The sequence below is a fragment of the Dendrobium catenatum genome, unplaced genomic scaffold (genome assembly GCF_001605985.2).
Source record: "Dendrobium catenatum unplaced genomic scaffold, ASM160598v2 fragScaff_scaffold_1520, whole genome shotgun sequence".
NCBI lineage: Eukaryota > Viridiplantae > Streptophyta > Magnoliopsida > Asparagales > Orchidaceae > Dendrobium > Dendrobium catenatum.
Genome location: NW_021319982.1, coordinates 80,497 through 105,614, shown reverse-complemented (window position 1 = coordinate 105,614; position 25,118 = coordinate 80,497). Strand labels below are relative to the sequence as shown.

Genomic DNA, 25,118 nt, shown 5'->3' with positions numbered 1-25,118 from the left:
GGTAGACATAAAAAGACTTGGTTAGAAAATATTAGAAATGATATTTCTTTATTAGATTTAAATGAGAATTTGACTTTTAACTAGACACAATGACGAAAAAGAATTCATTTAGCGGATCCCATGTAGTGGGACGCTTAATGTAGTTGTAGTATTTGTTTATTTAAGAACCAAATATTTTAAAAAATATTTAATAACATGAAATGAAGTGGTATGTATGTAAATTTTACTTAAATTTATTTATTTAATTAATTAAACGAGCAGTCGCGCCCCAACTAACCCGACTAGCGAGGCTACTGGGCAAGGAGAGGGAGCGTAGTGATGAAGTCGTTGATCCGTCTCACGCCATCCGTTGTTCCGTCTCCCTCGTTCTCTAGATCCATTAATGGAATTTTCAACATTCCTTTAAGCACTCTCTTCACATCCTCCCTCCGCGCTTTTTGTCGATCAAGACGCCCCTTGTCCTTCCACCCTCTCACTATGGCCTCCTCCGCGTCTCAATCCTCTCTGGTAACGCAATCTAGGGTTTTTTATTCTATATTTATCATGTTTTCTTTCAATATTGAATGTTATTTTTCCTTACGTTTTTAATGATTAATTTTTGTGATTTTTTCGGTGGATAACTAGTTGATTATGTTGAAAAAGATTTGAGGTTGCGACGGAGTCTGCTTATATATGGTTTGTGAGAGTAGTTAATGAAAATGATCGTATTTACTCTTTTTTTGAATGCAGACTGCTACTCCCGTTGACGGTGTTTCGGATGTTTTCCAACTGATTCAAGCTCATCAGGTATAAACGGTGGAGTACAATTGGCGTTTTGTTAACTGCAAACGTGTTGCTGTATTGTATGACAAATTGGTGCTCAGTAAATATGGCGATTTTTTGTATTTTTAACTAGTAATAGGTTTCTGAAATAGATATACTTTGAAGTATAATATATTTATTTATTTTATTATTCTCTGAACCAAAAGTTATTGTGCATGTAAAAATTTAATTCGGTCAAAATTTGCACCCGAAGACATGTTCTGGTGTAAAAATGTATATGTATGTGCTTTGCAGTAATGACAAATTCACTTATTTGAGTTTACTAGCCATAATAATTGGTCTCGGTTTTAAATGTTTAGATATTTTTGTACCCAATGGAGTTGTTGTAGCAGACCGTTGCTAATGCGATGCAGCTATATCACTCTAGCTGGAAGCCTGGAAGTGAAGTTTGTCCATATGACTTTGATTCTTATGTGTTGTTGGGAGGCCGTTGGCCATTCATCAGAAAACATATTGATTTTTCACGAATTCACACGATCTTCATGTATCATGTTTCGTTGCTTTGCTTCTTTAATTTGAAAACAAGAAGCATTCTTCAAAGCATATAGTCACTGTACTATCCTAAACTTTTAACTATCAAGATATTGTTGTTTTGGCCAAGCAACCTCACGATTTTGTCCTCTTGGTGTAATTTCCCAAGAAATCGCCCATCCTAGGAGTGCTCCTATTTGAGCATGCTTAACTTTTGAAATTTCTACTAAAATCCAACCATTGCACCAAAGGCGCTTCGATGTTTAAGAGTTTTTTTTATAATAAATTTTTTTAGGGTGTTTCAATATGCATGGAAAGAATAAATAAAATTTCAAATTTCAATAGATTACTTGATGACATGCAATTAGTGTTTGATAAACATTTTTTTGCTTGATGGCCTCCTTGCTTTGGCACATGACAACAACTTCCTTATGCCATCTCCTTTCATTGGCATTTGATCGACATCTTTCAACTCAACGACATCCCCGAGCTGTCTTCTTAGCACCAATTTTTCCCATAAGGTTTCATGTAAGATCTTTTAAGAAATTAAGCGCAAGAAAGATAACATTATTTAAAATCATTTATCACGTTGGAACAAATGCTTATAAATTAGAAATTTTAGTAAGTTCTGTCTTGGTATACTCTTCAATGTGTTTATTTCACTTCATGAACTTGCAAACAAAGATATCTTGTGCAATAACTTGATAGACTTACGTGTGATGATTGCATTGTTTAAAGAACATCATTTATTGCATGATTTGATTGATGAATATAAAATTCTAAATTGGTCAAAGACAAAAATTTCCTATCAGAGAAGATTGATGAGTACTCTCTTCTTGGTTCCTGGTAATCAAGTTCTTATTAGTATGTTTGTGTGTTTTCACTGTTGCAAAGATCATGCCTTGTACTAGGTTTGTGTGTTAATCTAATTATTGTTGCTTTTGAGTCCTATAGCAAGATTCCTTCATACAAAATTACCTATGCTTATCCATTGCCATTATTTACTGATGGCGGGTTCTCTGTTGGTTAGCTTCTTTAGTTATTTGTCATGCTTTTGATATGTGCTGATCCACTGAACCTGTTAGGCCATTGATCCTGTATGGGATTTCAGTGTGGATTCAAGTGGGTTGCCATCTTGGACTTGGGGAAATTAGATTCTTCTATATACCATATGTGAGGCATGCATGAAAAAAACTTCAGGCATAACAATACTTCCTATGTTACTTAATCTTGTATGCTTGGTTGAATGCTTATTCCGTCGAGTGCAGAACAAATGAACAACCAATTTCAAAGAAAAGTTATCTCTTTGTACTGGCATAAGGTTTGAAATTTTCTGTTATTGGAGAATTCTTATATTATTTCTTCATCTACATTATTCGTGATTGATTTTGCAAACATGATTGATTTTAGTCAAATATATTACAACTGAGTTTCTAGTTGCTGTTTGAATTCCAATTGACTTGTGGGGTTCTGGTGGTTGTCAAATTCTTGCTGAATATCTTTGGTTTGGTAATTATTAAATTATCATTTGGATGGTTTACATCAGAAGTTCTTTTTTTGATTGATTCTCTGAATCTATGAATTCTCAATTTTTTTTTTTTAATGATTTTCATTGATCGTATCATTTAGTTGTATTAGAAATCCTATACCCAGATATATGTCGACTGTTTATAGCTGTGTGAATTACAATATTTTGCGTGTTAATCGGAGTGCATATCCTGTTTTCTAGGATTTGTTGTCTAGTGGATAATCCAGAATATGGGTTACATCACTTTACCTCATCATAGATCTATGATATATCAGTTTCAAATTAGTCAACTTACTATATAATGCATACTAAGTGTTATATGCTTGTCATGCCTTTAATGTTCGCTGATACTTTCAGATGCTTACTTCATATTTCAAAATATGTCGCAATACGTGGAATGTGTTTGTGACCGAGATGATACAATTGATACTATTTCCATGGAATGTGTTGTTAATTTTGATGGATATTTTGCCTATAGAATGACTCCCATTGCAGAACCATGAAGTTTTTTAAAGCAGCAGGTTCTTGTTTATCATTTTTTAGGAATTACTTTTAGGCTATTTTTGGTATTGTTGTCTTCTGCTGTACTCAGATGTGCTATAGAAAGATGCTATCCAGTAAACCCGTTGATTTTTGGGTAAAGTTCTGTTAATATTATTGTTTAAGTTATTATGAGAGCTTGTGGTTGTTTGGTAAACAAATAGGATGACACTGGTATGAGTTGATAGCGTGATCAAAATGGATGTAGTATGAATTATATAATTTTATAATATAGTACCCTAATTATAATAATTCTATTGTTAAATAAAATTAATAAATAACTAATTGATAAGCTAGAGAACTTTTTCATAAAGAGTTTTTCTGGGATGCTACCTTAAGTACCATTCTAAAGAAGTTGCTTTATAAAAATGTGGCTTTTGAACTTTCATGCAACTAGATTTTTTTCTGCCAATTGTTAACATCAAATATTTTGAATATGCTTCTATTGTTTGAGGAAGCAGAAATAGGCATCAAAAGTTTTACAAAAAAGAGCCTTAATAATGCCATAAATTAGTTTCACTTGAAAAATTTTCATAAGATGTCAATTGAGGTTGCTTCTTTCTTTGAACATTTTTGTGTTCCTTGAAAAAGAGCAAAATGGAACCGAGTGTCAGAAGTAAACTTGCATTCCAAGGCAATATACTGAAAAAAATATTTCTCACATTCTGAAAAACAATTATTATTTTTATTGGACGCCCTTCAAACTAGGCCTTATGTAGGCTTAAAACAAGTCACTGTTCTCCTATTTTGGGATATATGATTGAGGACTTCGTATATAGTGACTGAAATACATTGAATTTTCTTTCTCTGCATTATTGTTATGTCTGGCACAGAAGATTGCATTTTTGTGCATCAATCTTTGTTCAGTTTTGTTAGGGGTTGTTAATAACAATTTTTTAATTCTAACAAAAGGCTGCAGCTCCTCGCCTTCCTCCAGTAGAAGAAGTTAGAACTATTCTTGATAACAGCATTCGAGGCATGCTTTCTACATTTTCCAAGGTATTTTTCTTCACATGAATGGAACTGAATGTCATTGTCGCTGTTGTCATCATCATTAGCTTTTTTCTCCATGCATTACTTTGTCAACACAACTTATTAAAGTGAGATTTTTGGATTTATTATTTATTTTTCTTTTTTTTTTTTTAATTTTTTTAATTGAGATTTTTGGATTATAACATCTCATTTGCTTTATTTTTGGTTTGCAGGAACATGAGGGTTATCCGTCTGGATCAATGGTCGATTTTGCTTGTGATCACGATGGTTCGCCAGTGCTAGCAGTCAGCCACCTTGCAGGTCATTCCAAGGTTTGCTTCTGCTCTAGTTTCAGTTGGTTTGGCAAATGAATTTTGCAGTTACCTTTCAAAAAAAAAAATTATGAAAACTTGCAGAATTTGTTGGAGAATCCCAAATGCTCTCTGCTTGTTGCTAAGGATCCTGAAGATCGAACTGACATTGTGATCACCTTATTTGGGGATGCTGTTTTGGTATGTGCTGACAACTTGATTTTTTAACAGTTCTTTAAATAATTGTGGATGCTGTTGTTCAAAGCTGGCATCATTAAGACACTTATTCAGCTATCTTTCCAATCAATTTGAAAGCGTTTCTTCATTTGCTTACTTCTAGGGATGTTTTTAGTCATGGAGTTGACTCTAGATTTCTGGTACCTTCGAAACTTGAACCTTAGCATGAACATTCAAGATAACTGTGTCCATTGAAGCTTAATTTGATACATTAGTTGCACGGTGCTGAAGAATACAGCTAATTAGGACCTTTTAGCCAATTTTTTATTGAGCACTTCCTCCAGTATCAATTTTCAAATTAAGATCTTAGTCGCTGATAACATGAGATTTGAGATTGTGGATTCACAACTTCAAATGGTGCTTTTTCCAATTCGTAGTCTTTCTGTTGTGGCCTCAAACAAACTTTGGGGCAAACCACAGTAACTTCTATACTCTTTGTTTTCTCTTTTCATTTCCGTCCATCCTTTTCTCAATATTTTACATGTCTTTGCATCTACTTTTTTCTCTTTCACACCTGAAAGCCTGCCTTGTAATGCGCTTCTCAAATTTTCATCAAAGTATGATTAATTGCGTATAGGACCTGATTCTGTCTATGGATGGCATATGTGACAGAGAGTGTTACTTGAGGAATAACAGCTGTGCTTATATTTAGAATGGAACTCTTTAAGAATATCATTTCGTTTAGAATTATGTTTTTCAGGTTTCAGTGCAAAGCCTCTCTTGCTAGAAAATTGTACTTATCTTCTTGTCATCAGAATGGTTTATATATCAAGAATCTTAAATTGAACTGATGTCTAGGTTTCCGAGGATGATAAAGAAGCTGTACGTGCTGCTTATCTAAGAAGACATCCTAATGCTTTCTGGGTAACTCTTTCTTCACTAATCATTGCACTAGTAACAGTTGTCCTTTACTTGATTCATAGTGATGTCAAGAACTCTGATTTTGAAGGTTGATTTTGGTGACTTCTGCTTCATCCAAATCAGGCCAAAATTTGTACATTTTGTGTCTGGGGTTGCTACTGCCTTGCTGGGATCAGGAGGTAAAACAGTATCTGCCTACCACTAACATTTTTCTTTTGTGATTTGGGAGTAGCCTAGCAATGATTAACCATATAATTTCTATCATTCTGGAGGACTAAGAGACTAAATATAGCTTGTCGTTTGATATGATGATGACATTGGGCATGTAAGGTAGGTAGGGGATCAAGAGAGTCATGGAAGGTTGGGAGTTTGAGTGACAATGTTGTCAAACGTTCTCCCAATTTTGGACATTGTTGATGTCAGCTTATTTTCTTTTGCTTTGTAATTGATGATCTGATCCAACTCAAAACAACTTTTGAGGGCGTGGCTTGTTGGAGTAGCAGAGAGAAAGAAGAAGAGAGCAATGCATATAAACCATGGAGTTGGACTTTTTTTTGGGTTGAACTTATGGAATGCGATCTAAAACTTCCATCAGGGATGGTGCTTTCTGAGCTTTATTAAACAAGTTGAAGATTTCAGTCAAAAAATCCTTAAACTTTAATAAGTTGGTCTTTGAAATTTAGTTTTACCTGACATATCATTAGTCATCAATATCATAATTGTTACCCTTATCCAACTCTGTGGGGCTAGCTGTATGAATCCTCTATTTTTATATATTTCTATTCAGTGTTACATGAGATATTAGCTTAAAAATTTTAAATCTTCTTCTAATCATGTCTCATTGTAATTTATTTTTTCTTGATATCTTAAAAAAAGTTAAATCGATGGTTGATGCCAATGCCCAATAACTTTTGCTATCATAATTGAAAGCCCTCTAGAGGTAATTCATTGGCAAAATCAATTTTAGAAGTCTTTAATTTCCTTGGCGAGCAAGTTCCTTTTATCTAGGCAAATTGGATTTCAGACTTGCCTTCGTTGTTTATCGCGTCTTCCTCCAGGCAGTTGCTAATGGGCAAACCTTAACAATAGTTTGGTTGCTTTTAAGTTTTATTGGTACATCCTTTTTCCTAATTTTCAGTGTTCGTTGATTATATTCTTTAATGTAAATCTTGAGATTGCCTGTTGTAACCACTCCGTTTGACAAGTCATGAAATGATTACCTAGATGGATAAAAGTTTTATTCTTTCATGAGGATGCGCATTACTTGAATGATTTTGGGTATTGCTCTAATGTTTCTCACATGGATTTCAATGCAAGGTCCTGGTTAACGTCATGGAGTTTGAATTCTCTTGTTTTCTGTTATGTTTTTTGATCTACATCAAGAAGGCTTTGACATCTTTTGAGTAGGTGTAGACTCCTTAGGGAAGAAGATAGGGAGGAAGAGAGACTAAAAAGGGAGAAACAAAATATTATTCATTCCATACCTTTTCTTACAATAAGTGGTGTATTCATAATATTTAGATAGGCCAAATCTATAATACAGAACCGGTCTACCTAACCAAACTTAGAAGAAAGATTAGACTAGTGCTTTATTACATATGTGGACCCATTTGTCATTTATATGTGCGAAACATGTTTTTTCTTTGGCAGGCTTCTTATTTGTTGGTTGTTCTACCATATTTGTAGCCCATGTTTCGCATTTGATTTTTGGATCCAATCCCTGATGTCTAACATTTTCCCATAGCTATCTGTGCAAAATATCTTTTTGATAGCCTTAGCAATCTCACCCATGCATGTTATTGCTATTTATTGACTGCTGTTTTGATTTGTGCCAGACTTTAATGCTGAAGAGTTCAGAGCTGCCAAAGTTGATCCAATGTCTCAGTTTTCAGTTCCCATATCTGTATGAACTGAATTTTGTTAACCTTTTATGGATTTATTTGATATGCATCTTTTTTGCCTTTTAAGTTATATAATTTTATCGCAGTCTCACATGAATAAAGATCATTCTGAAGATACAAAAGCTATTGTAGAACACTCTACCTCGATTAAGGCAAGCATTTATCATTTTTATTTATAGAAAGAATTTGAGATAGAAGGAATAAATTCAAATTTTTTAATCTTGATAGTGTGTTTTTAAAAACGAGGTGTGATCCATATTTTTTCATCATTCACTGATCTGGTTATTTGTTAGGACTCTGCTTGTACTCTTATCCTTGAAACCTATATTTTGATCAGCAGCTTAGAAACTTAAGCAGTGTAATAGAGGAATATAATATTCTTATTCAGAGTGAGCAAAAATTTTGGCTATTCAATACATGATTTGTCTTCATTTGTAGTGCATGAAGGACAAATCCTTTTAATTGTTTAATAACATTGTGCTTTTTGCCTTGGAAAATCCATGGAATTTTCATCAATTACCCCAGAGCTGATTGGAAGAAATAATTTCCAGGTGGACTTTGCTTACATTCTGGATGTGGATAGTCTTGGTTTCAACGTTAAGGTGGTACTTGCTCTCTTATAGTTTCTAATTTTGCTTGTTTCGGGTTGTAATAGATAACATGCTTGTTATAGGTACATAAACCATTGATATATAAATTGTTGCATAAACTTTTGGTGTGAGGGCTAGCAATGTATGTTACCAACATATAGTTGTTTCTCGTTGAAATTTATTGACATGACTTTTGGGGTTCTGTTTTTTTTTTTTTATTTTTTTCTTTTTTTGTTGTATATGTAATTTATGTATGTTACACTGATGTTTGCTTTGACCTGTCACGTATAAGACCAATTTTTAATACTGCATGTCATCGTGGAGGCCCCATTTATCTTGTTCTTTCAAATACAACATATTTAAACTTATATCTTTAACTTTTGCTCCTCTCCTAGATTTATATAATAACTGAATTTCTCATTTTTTGCCAGCTAATTTTATTTACTGCTACCCGTATATTTTGAAAATAATTTCTGTATTTTCAAGATTTGATTAGGTTTCCTCTAATGTACTGTATGAAAGCTCTATTTAGACACCCTTGTCTTTATTCATCCTAGTTTTTTGCTGACATTACACTTTTTTTTATTTTTTATATTGCTATTAATACCAGGCTGGTTATCAAGGAGGCACTTACAAGTTACGAATTCCTTTCCCTAGACGTGCACAAGATAGAAAGTAAGACAGTTGAGATAATTAATATTATTTTTCTTTAATCTTTCACCATCCTTTCTGTTTCAATAACAATTTCATTCCTAGAGCTTCTCCTAGATCTACTTTCAGCTTTATGCTTTTAGCTAGTTCTTTAATTCCCTGCCCTTTGCCCCCTTTTTGTTGGTAATTAGAAGATGTCCTCAGAAATGCTGCCTATTTATATATGTTAGAATCCAACCGTTCCTCGTGCAAAGGATCCGACGGTCACAAAGAGCAATCCGTGGGAAGCTCTCATGAATCACGTTGAAACACCTTCCATAGATGGGCAGCCGATTTTGGAAGAGTTATATTTCATTATTATGTAGTTATTTGTTTTCTTATTAAATATCTTGGATAGATCTATATATATAGGGAAGAATTTATGCAATAAAGCAAGGCTTTTCTTCTCAAATTCCTAGTTTTAACATGATATCAGAGCCAATGGCCTTTATTGCCGTGGAAGAAAGATCCTAGATCGTTGAAGGAGGACAAGAGGAAGAAGAAGCCACCGGAAGACAAAGCCGGAAGCCGAAAGAGAAAAAGAAAGAGGAAGAAGGGATCAGAAGAGAAGCCAAACCGTGCGAAGCCTGTTGCGACTGCCTCATCCACTGTCGACACAAAGAAGTCGACCGGAAATCGAAGCCGAAGGATGACACAAGGCTCTTGCCGCGTCTAGTCCGCTTCTGATCCGAGCAGAACGACCCGCGCCCTAGCCGTACTGACGCCGAAGCCGCCGCCAACCAAACACCCGCCGCCTGTGCGTGGCTCCCGCTTGTAGCTGGAAAGGCGGAACCGTGCGCGTTTGCGATCGAAGAGGCGCAATGTGCATGCCCTAGGTACCCAACCCAAGTTCTTTAAAGACTCGGCTTGGCCTGGTTCAATTAATAGGGAAAATTTTGTTTTCTTTTTCCCAAAAAAAAAAATCGCCCTTTATTGTTGAATAGAAAAATCTTGTAAGCCTTCATTGCTTCCAAAAGTCATACAGATAGTCTCAATTACTATCATAATGTCAGAAATCAATTCCTCCCAGAGCATTGACCAAATTGAGGAGTCGATGGTGCACCAAGGACGAGGTGACCTCCAAAGCATGCAACCTTCCTATCATCTAAATGGGAAAAACTACCTAAAGTGGTCTCAATTTGTGAAGACTTACTTGAAAGGGAAAGGGAAAGTACACCACCTTTTGGAGGACCAAAAGAAGGATATCCTTAATTTGGAGTGTGGGATGAAGCAGACTCCATGATTATGTCATTATTGTGGAACTCCATGACTCCAGAAATTAGAGATACATTTATGTTCCTTTCCACTACAAAGGACATATGGGATGCTGCTAAACAGACCTTCTCCAAAGCTCGAGATGCAGCTCAAATCTTTGAAATTAAATTCAAAGTTGGAAGCACAAAGCAGGAGAGTAAGACCGTGACGGAGTATGCCACCCTTCTACAAAATCTGTGGCAAGAACTTGATCACTATAGATGCATAGAAACAAGATGTCCGGAAGATGCTGCGATCCTAAAGAACTTTATTGAAAAAGATAGAGTTTATGATTTTCTTGTAGGACTAAATGCAAGTTAGAGTCCAGATCCTTGGCAAAGAGGAGACGCCATCACTCAATGAAACCATTTCTCTCATCCGCGCAGAAGAAAGCCAACGATGAGTGATTTTAGAACCAAAGGTTGTTGAAAGTTCAGCAATGGTGATGAGCAAAGAATCATGGAAGGAGAAAGGTAAATATTTCTCAAAATTGAAAGACAAATACTCACTTTGGTGCAGTTATTGCAAGAAATCAAGACACACAAAGGAAAATTGCTGGAAGATACTTGGAAAACCTTCCAGTAAGGAGTAGAATCAAAGAACTGAAACAAGTCAACCCAACTCAGAAGCACAGTCCAGTCTTGGAGAATTCAATAAAGAAGATATTGATAAACTGAGACGACTCCTTATATCTCTTGAAAAACCAAATGCATTCTCTTCACTTGCAATCATAGGACCAAAATCAGGGAAGACGATTAGACATGCTAAGGAGAGAGCTAGACTGGACCACCTGGAAGAACTATACAAAGTTCCCACTATCAGCCTTTATTGCTGATATAACCAAATTAGCCTTTATTGCTGATACAAGCAAATCAGCCTTTATTGTTGACATAATCAAATCAACCTTTATTGCTGATCAAATCAGCCTTTATTGCTATTATAACACAATACAACCTTCATTACTGGAAACCTAAGGAATACAAAATTCCCACCACCGGCCTTCATTGTCGGAATTTTGAGGATAGGTTCCCATCACCGCCTTCATTGCTGGATTTCTCTTGTGGTTGTTATCCTATCTATAACAAATGCAACCTTCATTGTTGCCCTGCTTGATATAGCCTTCATCGCTATCATTTGCTGCTGTCACAATATCTAAAGCTAATTTCCCCCAAAGTTTTGACCAAAATAGATGGCTCTATAGTGCACCAAGGAACTTGATAACTCTACTTTGTGTGACTAATTACCAAGCTGGGAATGACATATCTGTATTACCAGCTTGAGGGGGAGTGTTAGAATCCAGCCGTTCCTCGTGCAAAGGATCCCACGGTCAAAGAGCAATCCGTGGGAAGATCTCACGAATCACGTTGAAACACCTTCCATAGATGGGCAGCTGATTTTGGAAGAGTTATATTTCATTATTATGTAGTTATTTGTTTCCTTATTAAATATCTTTGATAGATCTATATATAAGGAAGGATTTATACAATAAAGCAAGGCTTTTCTTCTCAAATTCCTAGTTTTAACAATATTTTTTTTTTCTGTCTATATTTTGTATTTGCTTGTTGGTTGGGGCTGCTGCATCTTCTTGTGAGTTGATTCATCTCGTAAGAATCTAGTTTGTATAAGCTTCTAAATACTCTTTATGTCAAGCCTCAGCTCTATCACTTGTCCTTCAGCATAAATATTTTTGCAAACTAAATGCATGGACTAATTTAACAGCATGAATAGTTTTGCTAACTAAACTTAATTTCATATGAGTTGATTCATGTAGCCGATCCCACAGTGGGATAGAGGCTTATTGTTATTATTGTGGTTGTTGAGTTGATTCATGATGTTAGAATCTAGTTTTTATAAGCTTCTAAAACTCTTTATGCCAAGCCTCTGTTCTATCACTATTCCTTTCTGGGATATGATTTCTTATCCCTATTTTTCCTGTTCTTGATCTTGAATGACACTATATACGTCCATGATATGTTTCTAAAGAATAAGGAAATCTCTTTCTTAAACCACAACTTATTATCATTTTGAAGACGAAATCAGCAAGAAAAATATTAAAAACAGCAGAAATTGAGAAATGAAAGCTGATTTTTTTGTATTAAAACTTCAACATCAAAACAAGATACAATTATATACTATTAGAGAGGTAGATTGTTTCTCCCACTTAACCTAGAAGCGGCTAGGAAGCCCTCAAGAAAACTCTAGAAAAAACTACAGCAAACTATCCAAACAAAACATAAAAAATAAACGCTAGAATCAGCCCTAAATAAACTCTCTAAATCCCCCTAAAAAGGGCCCCCTTAATTAATTTCCCTCTCTTTCTCTATTTCAAAAATATAAATCTTTACTTTCTTATTTCCCTCCTTATTTTCTCTCCTAGTATATTTAATTAAATCTTTTCTGGGCCCCAAAGGGGGCCGAACCTGCTGCTTTTTTCCCCCTAACAGACTCTAAAGTGAAATAATATATGAAACTATTAGGCTTCCTCGATCTCCTGGCCAAATCAATTTCCCTTATGTGCTGCTAATTTATTGGAATATTAAGACCAGTTGAATCAAATATCATATTGGTTTTCCACAGGGATGTGAAGACGCTTATTATCGAGATGCTCCAGGCTGCTCGAGCCCCTGTGTAGAGAACAGGAAAACAGATATCAGGTAAAGTTGATATTGTTCTCAAAGTTTCGGCAAATTGTCCCCAGCATTTAATCATCTAGTGTTCTTAATGTTTAAATGTTGGGGCCTTGGATTTCTTTTCCATTTCATTTTTGTTTTTTGAAATGGTTTGATCACAAAATTGTTGGGATCAAATTTCTGTTTTCACCTTCTTTGATAGATACACATGTCTTAGATTTTGTTTGGGACGACTTTCTTACTATTTTTTAAAGCGGCTTTCTAGTTCAAAAATTAAAATTTTAATATTATAAATCTACTTTAAGAAGCAGTAAGAAAGTCATCACAAACGAAACTTTAGTCTAAAAATATTCTGCAAACGAGTGCCATCGGTCACCCCTCTATTAGATGTTCTAGTTTTTTGTTTGGATATTAGGTTTGTTTCTGTCTGCTTTACTTAGAAAATTGACTAGTTAAGCGCTGAAATCTTGAAATTCTTAGTACCCTACTATTGTCAAGAACTATTCAGTTTTATAATGGCTTGATTATGGATTAGTTATTTTATAAACTAATCAAGGAATAAGTGATATTGTAATAAATAAATTCCTAATTAATTAACCTAATTAGTTCAATAAATTTGACCCTGTTCAGTGATTTTTATTTCCTTGGTAATAAATTATTCCCTGAATAGTTAACCTTGCTATTCACTAAACATGGTAATCTGAATCCTAATCCAGTTTTATTTACTACCCCAACATTTGATTGATCCCCAATTTATTTATAATCTGATTGTGTAGGTAAGATCACTAGTTAAAGCTTTGGTGCTAGAAAGTTGTTTTAAAAAGCAGTTAGAAAGTTGTTTCAAAAGTAGATAAATGCTTTGTTAAAAGTGCATATATGCATTAATTTAAGGTTTAGACTTCGTTTGGGACAGCTTTCTCATTGCTTCTTAAAGCAGCTTTTTATTACAAAAATTAAAATTTTGTATTAGAAAGTTGCTTTAAGAAGCAGTAAGAAAGTTGTCCCAAACAAAGCCTTAGTTTGGGACGTCTTTCTTACTGCTTCTTAAAGCAGCTTTTTAATATAAAAATTTTAGTTTTTAAAGTAGAAAGTTATTTTATGAAGCAATAAAAAAGCCATCCCAAATGAAGAAAATCTACTTGATTCAAATGCAGGAATATATAGCAGACTAATCATAACATTATCAGAGCAGCAAAGCTCCTTTTTCATTAGGGTAACCTGCTTATGATCTGAGTTACTTATTTTGCTGCAGGTCGCAGCAGAGTTTTGTACAATACTATAAGGTGCTCAAACCTCAGTGATTTTCCTATTTGTAAATATTTGCAATTATTGTCTGTGTTTTCCCAAAAGAAGGGAGCTTTATACAAATATTTCATTATGAACTAGTTATGTTGATGCTTAATTTTGTATACAAAATAAATCTTTTGAAAAAAAAAAATGATGCTTTTTATAACCGGTTAAAATTGCCCTCAATGCAAGTAAAAAAATAAACAAGTAACTTGGATTTTAGAATGAAAATTAATATATGCAATGAAAATTAAACTAAGGTTTCATTTGGGATAGTTTTTTATTGATTCTTAAAGCCATGGGCGGATCCCCATTGGATTGAGCGGGTAAATGTCCACCCTCAAAAATTATTATTTTTTTTATAATTTTAGAGGGTATATTTTGGAATATTTTGAGTATTTTGGATATTTTGTCCCTCTTAAAAAAAATTTTACCTTAATTTTATCAATCCTGAACTTCTTTGCCTATCTCCTACCAAACAATTTTTTTGTCCATCCTGAAAAAATTTGGATCCGCCCCTGCTTAAAGCTATTTTATAGTGCAAAAATTTTAAATTTTGTACTAAAAATCTACTTTAAAAACAATAAGAAATCCGTCACAAACGAAGCCTAGAATTCGATATAACTTTACATTTTTGCTTTATATATCAGTTTTTAAGTACAATTAAAAAAAAAATTTAAGAAGTGGCAAAAATTTGTCTCAAATAAAGTTATATATTTCTTTTTTATTACTTCCAAGAGATTTTAATATTAGGAAATTATTTGTGGAATATAATAAGAAAATTATTTCAAATCAAGCATAAATATCAAAATATTCCATAAGACATGTAATTCATCGATATTATTAAGTTGTATTAGCATGTTCTCCTTAAAGTCTTTGGGCTTATTGGATGAAGTTCGTTGGTTAAGTTATATTAAAATAATTATCTAAGTAATGTGAAATTTATGATATTTGATTGCAAACTTATGGTCCTCATATGATTTGGTTAAACGATTAAAATAAATATTATTATGAATGTTATAATTACAATGTAATATCAAAATATTAATCAATATATATTAAATAAAATAAATTAATAAGCAAATTAACTTGTAAATAAATAGTGTGCAATGTCATTGATATACTTCTTATATTTTTATTTAGGTAAATATTTTGACAAATACATGAGGGATAACTTATTGTGTATATGAATTGATCTAAAAAATATTTAGAAAATATTTATTTTAAGATAAAAGAAAAATAAAAAAACTTATCAGGGTTTAATTTTATAACTAAAGAAAATAATAAAAAATTATACTTTTAATTATGGATTTTGAGATTTTCTTTTTCTCTGCTTCTTTCATACTTCTTTCGTCCTGGTGCCACTGGTTTCGCCAGGCAAAGAGATGCAGACGTGCAGCCTCATTCGCCGGGGCTCCTCCGATGGCGGCGGAGCCCTTAGCCTCAGCTTCCTCTTACTACCTCTTCCGGCGAGAAGACCCCTCTACTTATCTTGGATCGGCTTCGGCCGCGACCGTCTCGGCGGCGGTGCTGGGCGAGTGGCTGCGGCGGCCTCCGCGGCGAATGGAGGAGCCTATCAGGACCACTACGCTGTTCTTGGAATCCGAAGGAATGCCACCGCAGCTGAAGTCAAGCGCGCGTATCGGTTGCTTGCTAGAGAGGTGCCGTCTCCTTCCACAAATCTTTTTTCTGAGTACTAATTTACGTCAATGATCAACAATTCAGGCATTCGCGCGGGGTTTGTTGATGCTTATCAAATATAAATGCCATGATTGTTATAATTATTAATGCAAAACTTGTCTAGTAAGGAAATGGAATATTTGTAGAACATATTGTTACGAAAAAAAATATCGAGTGATAGAAAAGCTTGAGAAGACGAGATTTGTTTCTCCTCTTAGAGAAGAGTACTTCATCATCGTGGAGTGCTGGATTCGTCAATGCTGCTTCTATTGGTTTTTTGTGGGCTCTTTTAAGTTTTGAAACCACCCTTCTTTTATATCCTAAAAATAGAGAAGAAACTTCTTTTTAACCTAATAATAGAGAGGAAATAAAAGAAATAAACAACGAAAAAGATGCTTTTAGCTTAAGGAAGAGGGGTAGAAGATCAATGATGGATTAAACTTTTTTATTGAAACATCTAAAACCGTAAGTTCCCCATAAAAGGATTAAAATTTAAAATAAAATAAAAGAGAATAAAAAAATATGGCTCACTATATAAGCATATATTATGCCTCATGTTAGGTGGATGAGATATCTTGAGCCTACACTTACTAATGATTTCATTTAGTAGAAGATCAATGATATCTTCTATGATGGATTGAATTTCGTTGAGCCCAAGTCTTTGATCAATTCTTTGTAGTCACACACATAATAAGAGTGTATTTCATTTGATATATTGATAATATTTTTATAATCTTATGTTTTACCTTTGTTGCGTGCTAGAAAATACGCGGCGGTAGAGTTTGTAAATTCGCATCCGAGTGTTGCACGTAAATTTAATACACAAACAGAAAAGAGAATGTAAACACCAGGGTTTTTACGTGGAAAACCCAAAAAGGGAAAAAACCACGGGGCCTTGCCCAGTTGTAAAGTTCCACTAGTGTTTTTGTAGATTACAAATGGCTGATTCTTCCCACAAGTCGGGACAATCAGAATTCAATTTGTTTCTTCTAGGAAATTTACAAAATTCTACAAATTCCCGGCGTTTCCCGAAAATCCGGCAGAGTTCTGGCGTATTCAGGCGGCGGGAAGAGCTTCGGCGGTGGTCGAGGAGGAGAGAAATCTCCTTTTCCCCTTTTCCTTCTTCTTCTCTTCTTCTTCTCTCTCTTCACTTGAGTCCCTTTGGTGTAGAATGAGGGCTCTATTTATAGTTTTTCTGGAGTGGCATAGCCCATAAATAGGCGTGAGATCAGGGGCGAATTGGGAGCGTTTTGAATGGACGGCCGATATTGAATCCTTTGATCATGCACCGTTCGTTGGGCATTTGAAGGCCTTAATGATATCGGAATTCGGCGATCTTGGGCTCGTTGGATTTGTCTCATCGAGCCGTTCGATTCAAGTATAAGCTCGTCAAAATCGGAGACCGTTTGGTAACTCAAATTGCGGTTTGAACCTTCCAACAGCGCTTTGAGCCCTTGATTCAGACTCATTTGGGATCGGATTGGGTTGATCTTGGTGTCGTTGGGTTCGTATTTTCGATACACTCAGTTTGACTGTAAGCTCGCTGAAATCGGAGTTCAGGTGCTCGCAAAATTAATTTTTGAAGTTTCCAACTAGCTTTTGCCTCGAGATTCGTGCCCGATCGAGATAATTTTGTGATGCCGTATCAACCTTCATTCTTATGAGTGATTAACGATTTAGCCCAAATCTGATGTTATGCTTCAAGACTAATCAAACTTAGGTAAATTCTCAAAAGGATCAAGTGATAGTGTGATCCTTGCAAATTTTTTTGGACTCATTGAGAGCTAAGATCAACATAACCATGCCATCATTTAGAGCGCATCAATTTATAGATCAGGTTGGAATTGAGCTTGTAATGATTTGTTCATCCGATTGTCCACAATAATCAATTTCATTTTTACCTTTTGAAGCTACCAGTCAAAGCACAATGAAATGAATAGAATAAAAAACATGGTTCATTACATATTATGCATCATGCTAGGGTGGATGAGATATCTTGAGCCTATGCTTAATTTTGATTTCATTAGGTAGAAGATCATTGATGGATTGAATTTTGTTGAACAAAAGTCAATGATAAGTTTTTTTTAATCATCACTTACACAATTGGGGGAAAGACCAAAATTTTTTAGTCTTACATGATTTATTATTTCAACTAGAGTAGACCTTGTGATTTTTCTCTTTTTTAATTTTCATAAAACTCTTGCACCTCTTATGAGTTTCTTTTTTTGTATGTACAAAACTTTATTTCATACAATTTTTTACTTTGCTGCAAAATATGTAACATGCACCATGTATAAACAATTCAAAGGTAAAGCAAAAATCTCTTGGTTCAAGAGTAACCATACCAAGTTTTCTTTGGAAGAAAAAATATAAAATCCCCTATTTTTCTTCTTATTTTTTCTTTTGGAGAAGGTGAAAAGTTGGATCGACATTATCCATTTGATAGAATGCTCAAATTACATTTCATTATATTTGCAGATACCAGTATATGTGCGCATTTATTGTTGTATGCATTATTTAATAGACTAGGACTCTTTTAGGCAGCTCAATACAACCTAAATACAACATTGCAACGTTATTATGACAGGTTTTTAACCTTTTTATGACAGGTTGCGACTTGCTAGCACAATAAAAATGACTCAACTATGACTCGCTCACTTGAAAATAACCTTTATGAGGTTGATTATCTTATGGATGGGTTTTGCAGTTGGGTTAGTTGACCATTTATTATTGGGGTCCCATGAAACTTAAAATAGGTCTTTTTATGAACGAATCAACTTAGATGAACTCAATCCGTGTATTAAAATGATTTCCCTTATTTCCAACTTTATAGTTGCGAATGCTATATGAAAATAATCTTCTTCAGCACCAGCAAAACCTGCGGCCTACATGATTTAATGGACATTTTATGATTGATTGACCTTACATGAACTTCATCAAGAGTAGGAATGATGGATGGCTTGTTTCTATGAGATTAAAATTAAGAGTTGCTTTGTGAATTTAATACACCTTTTTTGGGTGAAATGAGATTTATTGGCAAAATTTTAAAGGAATATTGAAAGGATTTTCTTATATTGCCAACATGAGAAATCTTGTTATCTTTTTCACGACTTGCATCAGCTGCTGTTGGCTGAATCGACATGTTCAGTTAATCCCCATCCCCCACTTCCCCCTTCCTTTTTTGGTCATTAATATGATGTAATCCATGATTTTTTTTTATTGTTCTTTTTTACGCTAATGCCATGCCTTGAATCATCTTCTATTTGATATTGGTCCTCTGCAGCATCATCCAGATGTTAGCCGGGATCAGCAGGCCAGTGAAATTTTCAAGAAAATTCGCTTGGCGTATGAGGTATTGTACTTTTTATCTCTTTATCATCTGGATTCAATGGATTATTCGAAGTAATATTTTGAATGCAGGCTTTGACTAAAAGGTATTGTTATTAATATGTTTGTTTATGTCTTGGTTTTTTCTTTCTTACAAACACATTAGGCAGTCAAAACCATCCCTTTGTCCAAAACTGTTTCTCCAAGCTATTGCTTTATAGTGACATTTCTTATCAGCATGATATAATTTAGGTTTTTTTTAAACCTTATGCAAAGACAGCATTTCTGCGTTTTTCTTCCTTTCTTGGACGAATTACCAATATGAAATTATTTTAACATCCATTTGTGTTGACCGGTCCTTTTATCTCAAAATTGATCACCAATATCTTTCTCTTGACGATGCTTTGAGCTTTCAAAGATAATAGAAGCATTACTAATACGTAAGTAAAGGGAGGCAAAACAAGGAGAAAGCTTGTCATTTAGCTTATTTCAATCAAGCAAAAAAATCAAGTTAGAATACAATTCACTGCATCAAGCAAAAAAATCAAGTTAGAATTCAATTCATTGTAGTGATCTTCGTATTCTAAATGAAAATAAAGATTTTTGTTTTTATCGTCGTATTAGTAAAGTCAAAGTTAGAGATACAAAAAAAAAAAAAAAGCGTAAGAAAGTTGTTGGACTTGATGATATTCTATTATAGATGTGGAAATATTTAGGAGATGAAAGAATTTCAAGACTTACGAAATTTTTTAAGATGACTAAGAAAATGTCAGATGAGTTGAGATTAGAGGAGTGTTAGTTCCCATTTTTAAGAAAAAATGTGATGCGCAAGAGTGTTCGTATTATAGAAGAATTAAGTTAATGTATCATACATTATGTAATATCCCGTACCTAGGGTTTTGCCACGGAGACAAAAGAGCTCAGTTTAAATTGTTTGAAGATGAATTGAATGCAAATCTTCAGCTAATTAGGCCGCAACAGACATAGGGAGAAGACAAACAAAAGGAAAGGGTTTTAATTACTAGAAGTTGAAAGAATTTTCTGTCGAATACAAAGCGCGTGTGTGGCTTTGTGTCGCTTGGAAGCCGAAGGAGTTGAGTAAGTCGAAGGAGATGAGGAAGATGAAGATGTTCGGGTTCGCGGAAGCCAAGTGGTCTAGATCACATGAAGCAGAAGACGAAGAGCTCACTCTCGTCTTTTGTTGTCATGGAAGTTAAAGGGTTAGGGTTGATTCCGTCGTTTGGCACGTCGTTGGCTTCATCTCTATAAATTAGAGAAGAGTGGGAGGAGTGAGTACGAGAAAGTTTAAGCGGCAAACGGGCAAATGATTGAGAGAGAGAAGAAGAGTCGTGCTTTTGGAGATTGAGTGAGCAAGGCAGGCAGAGGAGATCGAGCGAGAGGTATTATTTTTTTCTTTTATTTATATTGTTAAGAAAATTAATATTTTAAAAATAGAATTTTAATATGTTTAATGGATATATGTATATATAATATTATTAGAGTTTTAATAAAAGGATAATTATAATTTATTTTAAGTTGAATTTATTGAGTATAGGAAATTGTAATAAATTAAATTTATGATATAAATTAGATTTAAAAACATATTTAAGAGTTAACGATAATTTATATAGAAAAATGAGAGTATATTTTATTAATAACTTAAATGGAAAATTTATTAAATATAGAACATTTATTTTAAAAATTAATTAAATTATGATTAATAAAGTGGAGAGAACAAATTCTATTATTAAAAAATAAGAAGAATTATTAAGTATATTTAATAATTAATTAGAGAGATATATGATTAGATATATAAGTTAAAATACAACAACAACAACAACAACATCAAGCCTTTATCCCACTACGTGGGGTCGGCTACATGAATCCTTTTTCTCCATTGTGTCCTATTAAAAGTCAAATTCTCGTTTAAATCTAATAAAGAAAGGTCATTCCTAATATTTTCTAACCAAGTCTTTTTAGGTCTACCCCTACCTTTCTTAACATAAGTCAAATCTAATACCTCTACTCTCCTAACCAGGTCATCAGAAGGCCGCTATTTTATGTGACCAAACCATCTAAGGAAACTCTCTCTAATCTTATCTTCTACTGGAACTGCTCCAACCTTTTCACGTATATGCTCATTCGTATCCTATCTCTAAGGGTAAAGCCACTCATCCACCTGAGCATCCTCATCTCTGCCACACTTAACTTAGTATTATGCTTCTCTTTTAAAGGCCAACATTCGGCACCATAAAGCATTGCAAGCCTCACTACATAATGCTTATAGAATTTTTCCCTTAGTTTGAGGGGTACATTTCTATCACATAACAAAACCCGATGCATCCTCTCCACTTCAACCATCCAAACTTGAATTCTGCTGATATATCCCATCTATCTTCACACCAAATCACTCTGAACAAAATCCAAGAATCTAAACGTGTACTCTTATTAATGACTTGATCGCCCAAAGTCACAATCCTCACTAGGTCTATTACTACTAAATTAACACTCCATATATTCCGTTTTTAGATCTACTCAGCGAAAACTTTTAGAATCTAAGGTTGACCCTCCATAATTCAAGTTTAACCTTCAACTCCCTCTCTAAATCTTATCAACAAGAAGAATTCAATCAGCAAAAAGCATACACCAAGGTACATCCTCGTTGCAAATGTCTAGTGAAAACATCCATGACTAAAGCAAAAAGATATGGGCTTAAGGCTGATCCTTGATGTAACCAACCGAAAATATGGAAATACTTGGTCAATCCACCTTGTGTTTGAACACAAGTAATAGCTCCTGCATACATATCTTTAATGATTTGAATATAGCATTATTGCTTCCTTTTCTTTTCAAGACTCTCCATAGGCACTTCTCTTGGAACTTAATCATATGCTTTTTCTAAATCAATAAATATCATATGTAGATCTCCTTATTTTCTCTATAATTCTCCCATCAAACCTCTTAATAAATATATGGCTTCCATAGTCGACCTACCCGGCATGAATCCAAATTGATTTGGAGAAACATTAGTACATGCCGCAACTATGCTCCATAACTCGCTCTCAATAGTTTTAAGTATGACACATTAATTAATACCTCTATAATTCTGCACAATCTTGTGCATCACTTTATTCTTAAAAAATAGGAATTAAACACACTCATTCTCCACTCATCTGGCATCTTCTAGTCTTCAAATAGTATTAAAAGTTTAGTAAAGCCATGAAATTCTTTCATCTCCTAAGCATTTCCACACTCTATATGGAATATCATCAGGTCCAACAGCTTTTCCACCCTTCATTTTCTTTAAAGCCTCTCTAACTTCAGTTTACTAATACGCCGATAAAAACATAAATCTTTTATTTTCATTTAGGGTGCTAAGGTCACTATAGTCAATCTTATTTTCACAATCTTCATTAAAAAGTTTAGCAAAATATCTCATCCATCTTTGTGAATATCATCTTCTAAGAAAAGTATTTTTTGATCTTCATCTTTAATACACTTCACTTGAACTAAATTCTTACTACTACTCCTTTTGTTTGACTAACTTATACATATATCTTTCTTCCCTCTTTAGTATCTAATCTATTATATAAATACATAAAAACTAATGCCTTGCATCGCATATTGCTTTTCTTAGCATCCTTACGGCCACTTTAATATATTTCCCAATTATCAGAATTTTTAAAATTAAACCAATTTTTATAACAAAGCTTCTTATTTTTAATTTTTTCTTGCACATTAGGATTCCACTACCAACTATTTTTACTATTAGGAGTTTTTCCCTTTGATACTCCAAGGACATCTTTTGCAATATTCTTAATATCACTAGCCACTTTTTCCCACATAATATTAGCATTCTCATGCACAGACAAAATCTTAAGATCTAAAATCTTATTTCCAAAAATATTTTTGTTAATATTCTTTAAATGCTCCCATTTAATCCTAGAAAATTGTTTTACTTTATTTTTTATTTTATGCCCATTTATCTTAAAGTCCAAAACTATATAAGTTAAAATAACCATATGAAAATCATGTATTATTATTGGCGTCATTTTATTAAAGTCAAGAACAAGGACAAAAAGAGCAAAAGCTATTTAAATCAAGGTGAGTACTCATGTCTTTTTAATTACAATAATAATTTTGTTTTCTCGTAAATTAAATGCATTGAAGGATATTATTCATACTTATTTAGTTACTGTCGCAAGTTAAATCAAGTTTTTATATCTCATATTCAATGATTGTTCATATTGGCATAGATGATAACTATTAAAATTTTGTACATATTTTTTATAGAAAGTAAATGAATGTTATGCAAATTAAATGGCTAGATATATGTGCTTGCATGTGCATGTTGAATGCATAAACTATTAATTATGGTGATTCATGAGCTTCAACACATGCGTTGATGTTATGGAGCTTCAACTCATATACTGATGTTTTGTTTCACTACTATGGGTGTATTTCTAGGAGCTCTTCCTCATGAAACTTGAAGCTTTGCATACTTAAAAAGAAGCTAAAATATAAGCCCTTGATCCCTGTTGTAATTTTTTTTTTAATTGTGTTGCCGATTAAAGCAAATGATCGATTGATATAATCATAGTACTATTATGTAACAAGAATGTTGCACATTATATGAGTTGATAGAATGGTAGAGATGAATATATTATAGATTCAATATAATTATAATATTTTATCTTAAATTTAATTAATCTATAATAAAATTAATTATTTAATTAATTGCTAAGAAACAACAACAATAACGTCAAGTCTTTATCCCATTATATGGGGTCGGCTACATAAATCCTTTTTCTCCATTGTCTAATTAAGTGCTTTTCTCAAAAACTACCATAACTACTGCTTCATAAAAACTGAAAGCTAATATTTTAGCTTTCATGCACTGAACTTTTTCTCATAATTTTCATACCAAAGACTTCAAAACTATTTATGTTTTTCAAAAAGTAGAACCAGGCCACAAAAAGCTATATCAAACAAAGCCTAACTACCATTCATACATCAGGTGCTATCCGATGAAGTCGAGCGAGCAAGGTATAACTTGACATACGAGTTCCCAGGTGCCACTGACCAATCAAGGAGAACTTGGACCCTCCATCCCAACCATGACAACAGAAGGACCTACAAATGGGAAGAACTCAAGAAGCATATGCAGAACAGAAGGCAGAAGAACAATGAACCTTCTTGGAGCTATCAAACTGAAGCATACCAAGAGACGAGTTCCTACGAAAGAGAACCCTTCGCCGAAGTTCTCCGGTTCGCCTTCTTCGTTCTCTTCTTCATGCAGACCGTCGGTTGTCGAGCGTCGCTTACGCTCTGTGGAATATCCGCTTTGCTCGACAAGCAATTGGATGCTGGTTATAAAATGGGCTATGTGGTAGCTTGGCTTTTGGGTGGCAGGGCAGGTATCTTACTCACATTATGCATATATTTTGCAAGCTGGCTCTGTGGGAAGAGCAGCAGCAGCATTGTTGCTTTGGTGGTGATGGCAATGTGGGTTGGGGCTAACATAACCAGATTTGCTCCTATTCCTCAGGGTGCAGTTCTTACTTTGCTTTACATGTCTATGAAGCTGCAGGTTGATTCCAAGCAAACAAGGTAAGGACCATATAACTTCTTTTGTTACTTTATATGCTCTGTATATATCTGTAATTGAGGGAGCACCAACAAATTTTTTTTTACTCTATTTCTTAAGTTTTGTATGGCATATTGGTATAGCTTTATCATGCTAATCGTTTTTGTGTGAGAACTGCACAAAATTCTATTCCTTTGATATTTAGGCCAATTAAGACTAACTGACGTACATATCACGTATTCGAACCCAAGACCTCTTAGGCCTCGAGTTTTGGTGAGAAATGGTGGTTCAAAAACTGTCTTTTACTAACGGAGAAGCAAAAATAAAAAGCTTCGCAAATCGGTACGGTAATAGAGGTTTGAAAAATACAGTTTTGTAAAAGATATGCATCCAAACAACAAGCGACATCTTTTTTCACGTTTCAGAACGT

At 34.1% G+C, this 25,118-nt stretch overlaps 2 protein-coding genes across 2 annotated transcripts; both read left to right on the top strand.

Moving 5' to 3' along the window:
* Positions 1–257: 257 nt before the first annotated feature.
* Positions 258–14,233, top strand: LOC110109233. Its single transcript, XM_020840194.2, has 13 exons — positions 258–507; positions 730–786; positions 4,274–4,360; positions 4,567–4,665; positions 4,750–4,845; positions 5,680–5,745; positions 5,831–5,921; positions 7,578–7,645; positions 7,730–7,795; positions 8,195–8,245; positions 8,844–8,908; positions 12,755–12,831; positions 14,060–14,233. The coding sequence occupies exons 1-12, from the start codon at positions 319–321 to the stop codon at positions 12,807–12,809; spliced, it is 990 nt and encodes a 329-aa protein (XP_020695853.1). The 5' UTR covers positions 258–318; the 3' UTR covers positions 12,810–12,831; positions 14,060–14,233.
* A 1,182-nt stretch (positions 14,234–15,415) lies between these two features.
* Positions 15,416–24,880, top strand: LOC110109216. The gene is made up of 3 exons (XM_020840174.2): positions 15,416–15,755; positions 19,058–19,126; positions 24,119–24,880. Exons 1-3 carry the CDS (start codon positions 15,480–15,482, stop codon positions 24,713–24,715), a joined length of 942 nt encoding a protein of 313 aa, XP_020695833.1. The 5' UTR covers positions 15,416–15,479; the 3' UTR covers positions 24,716–24,880.
* The last annotated feature ends 238 nt before the right edge of the window (positions 24,881–25,118 follow it).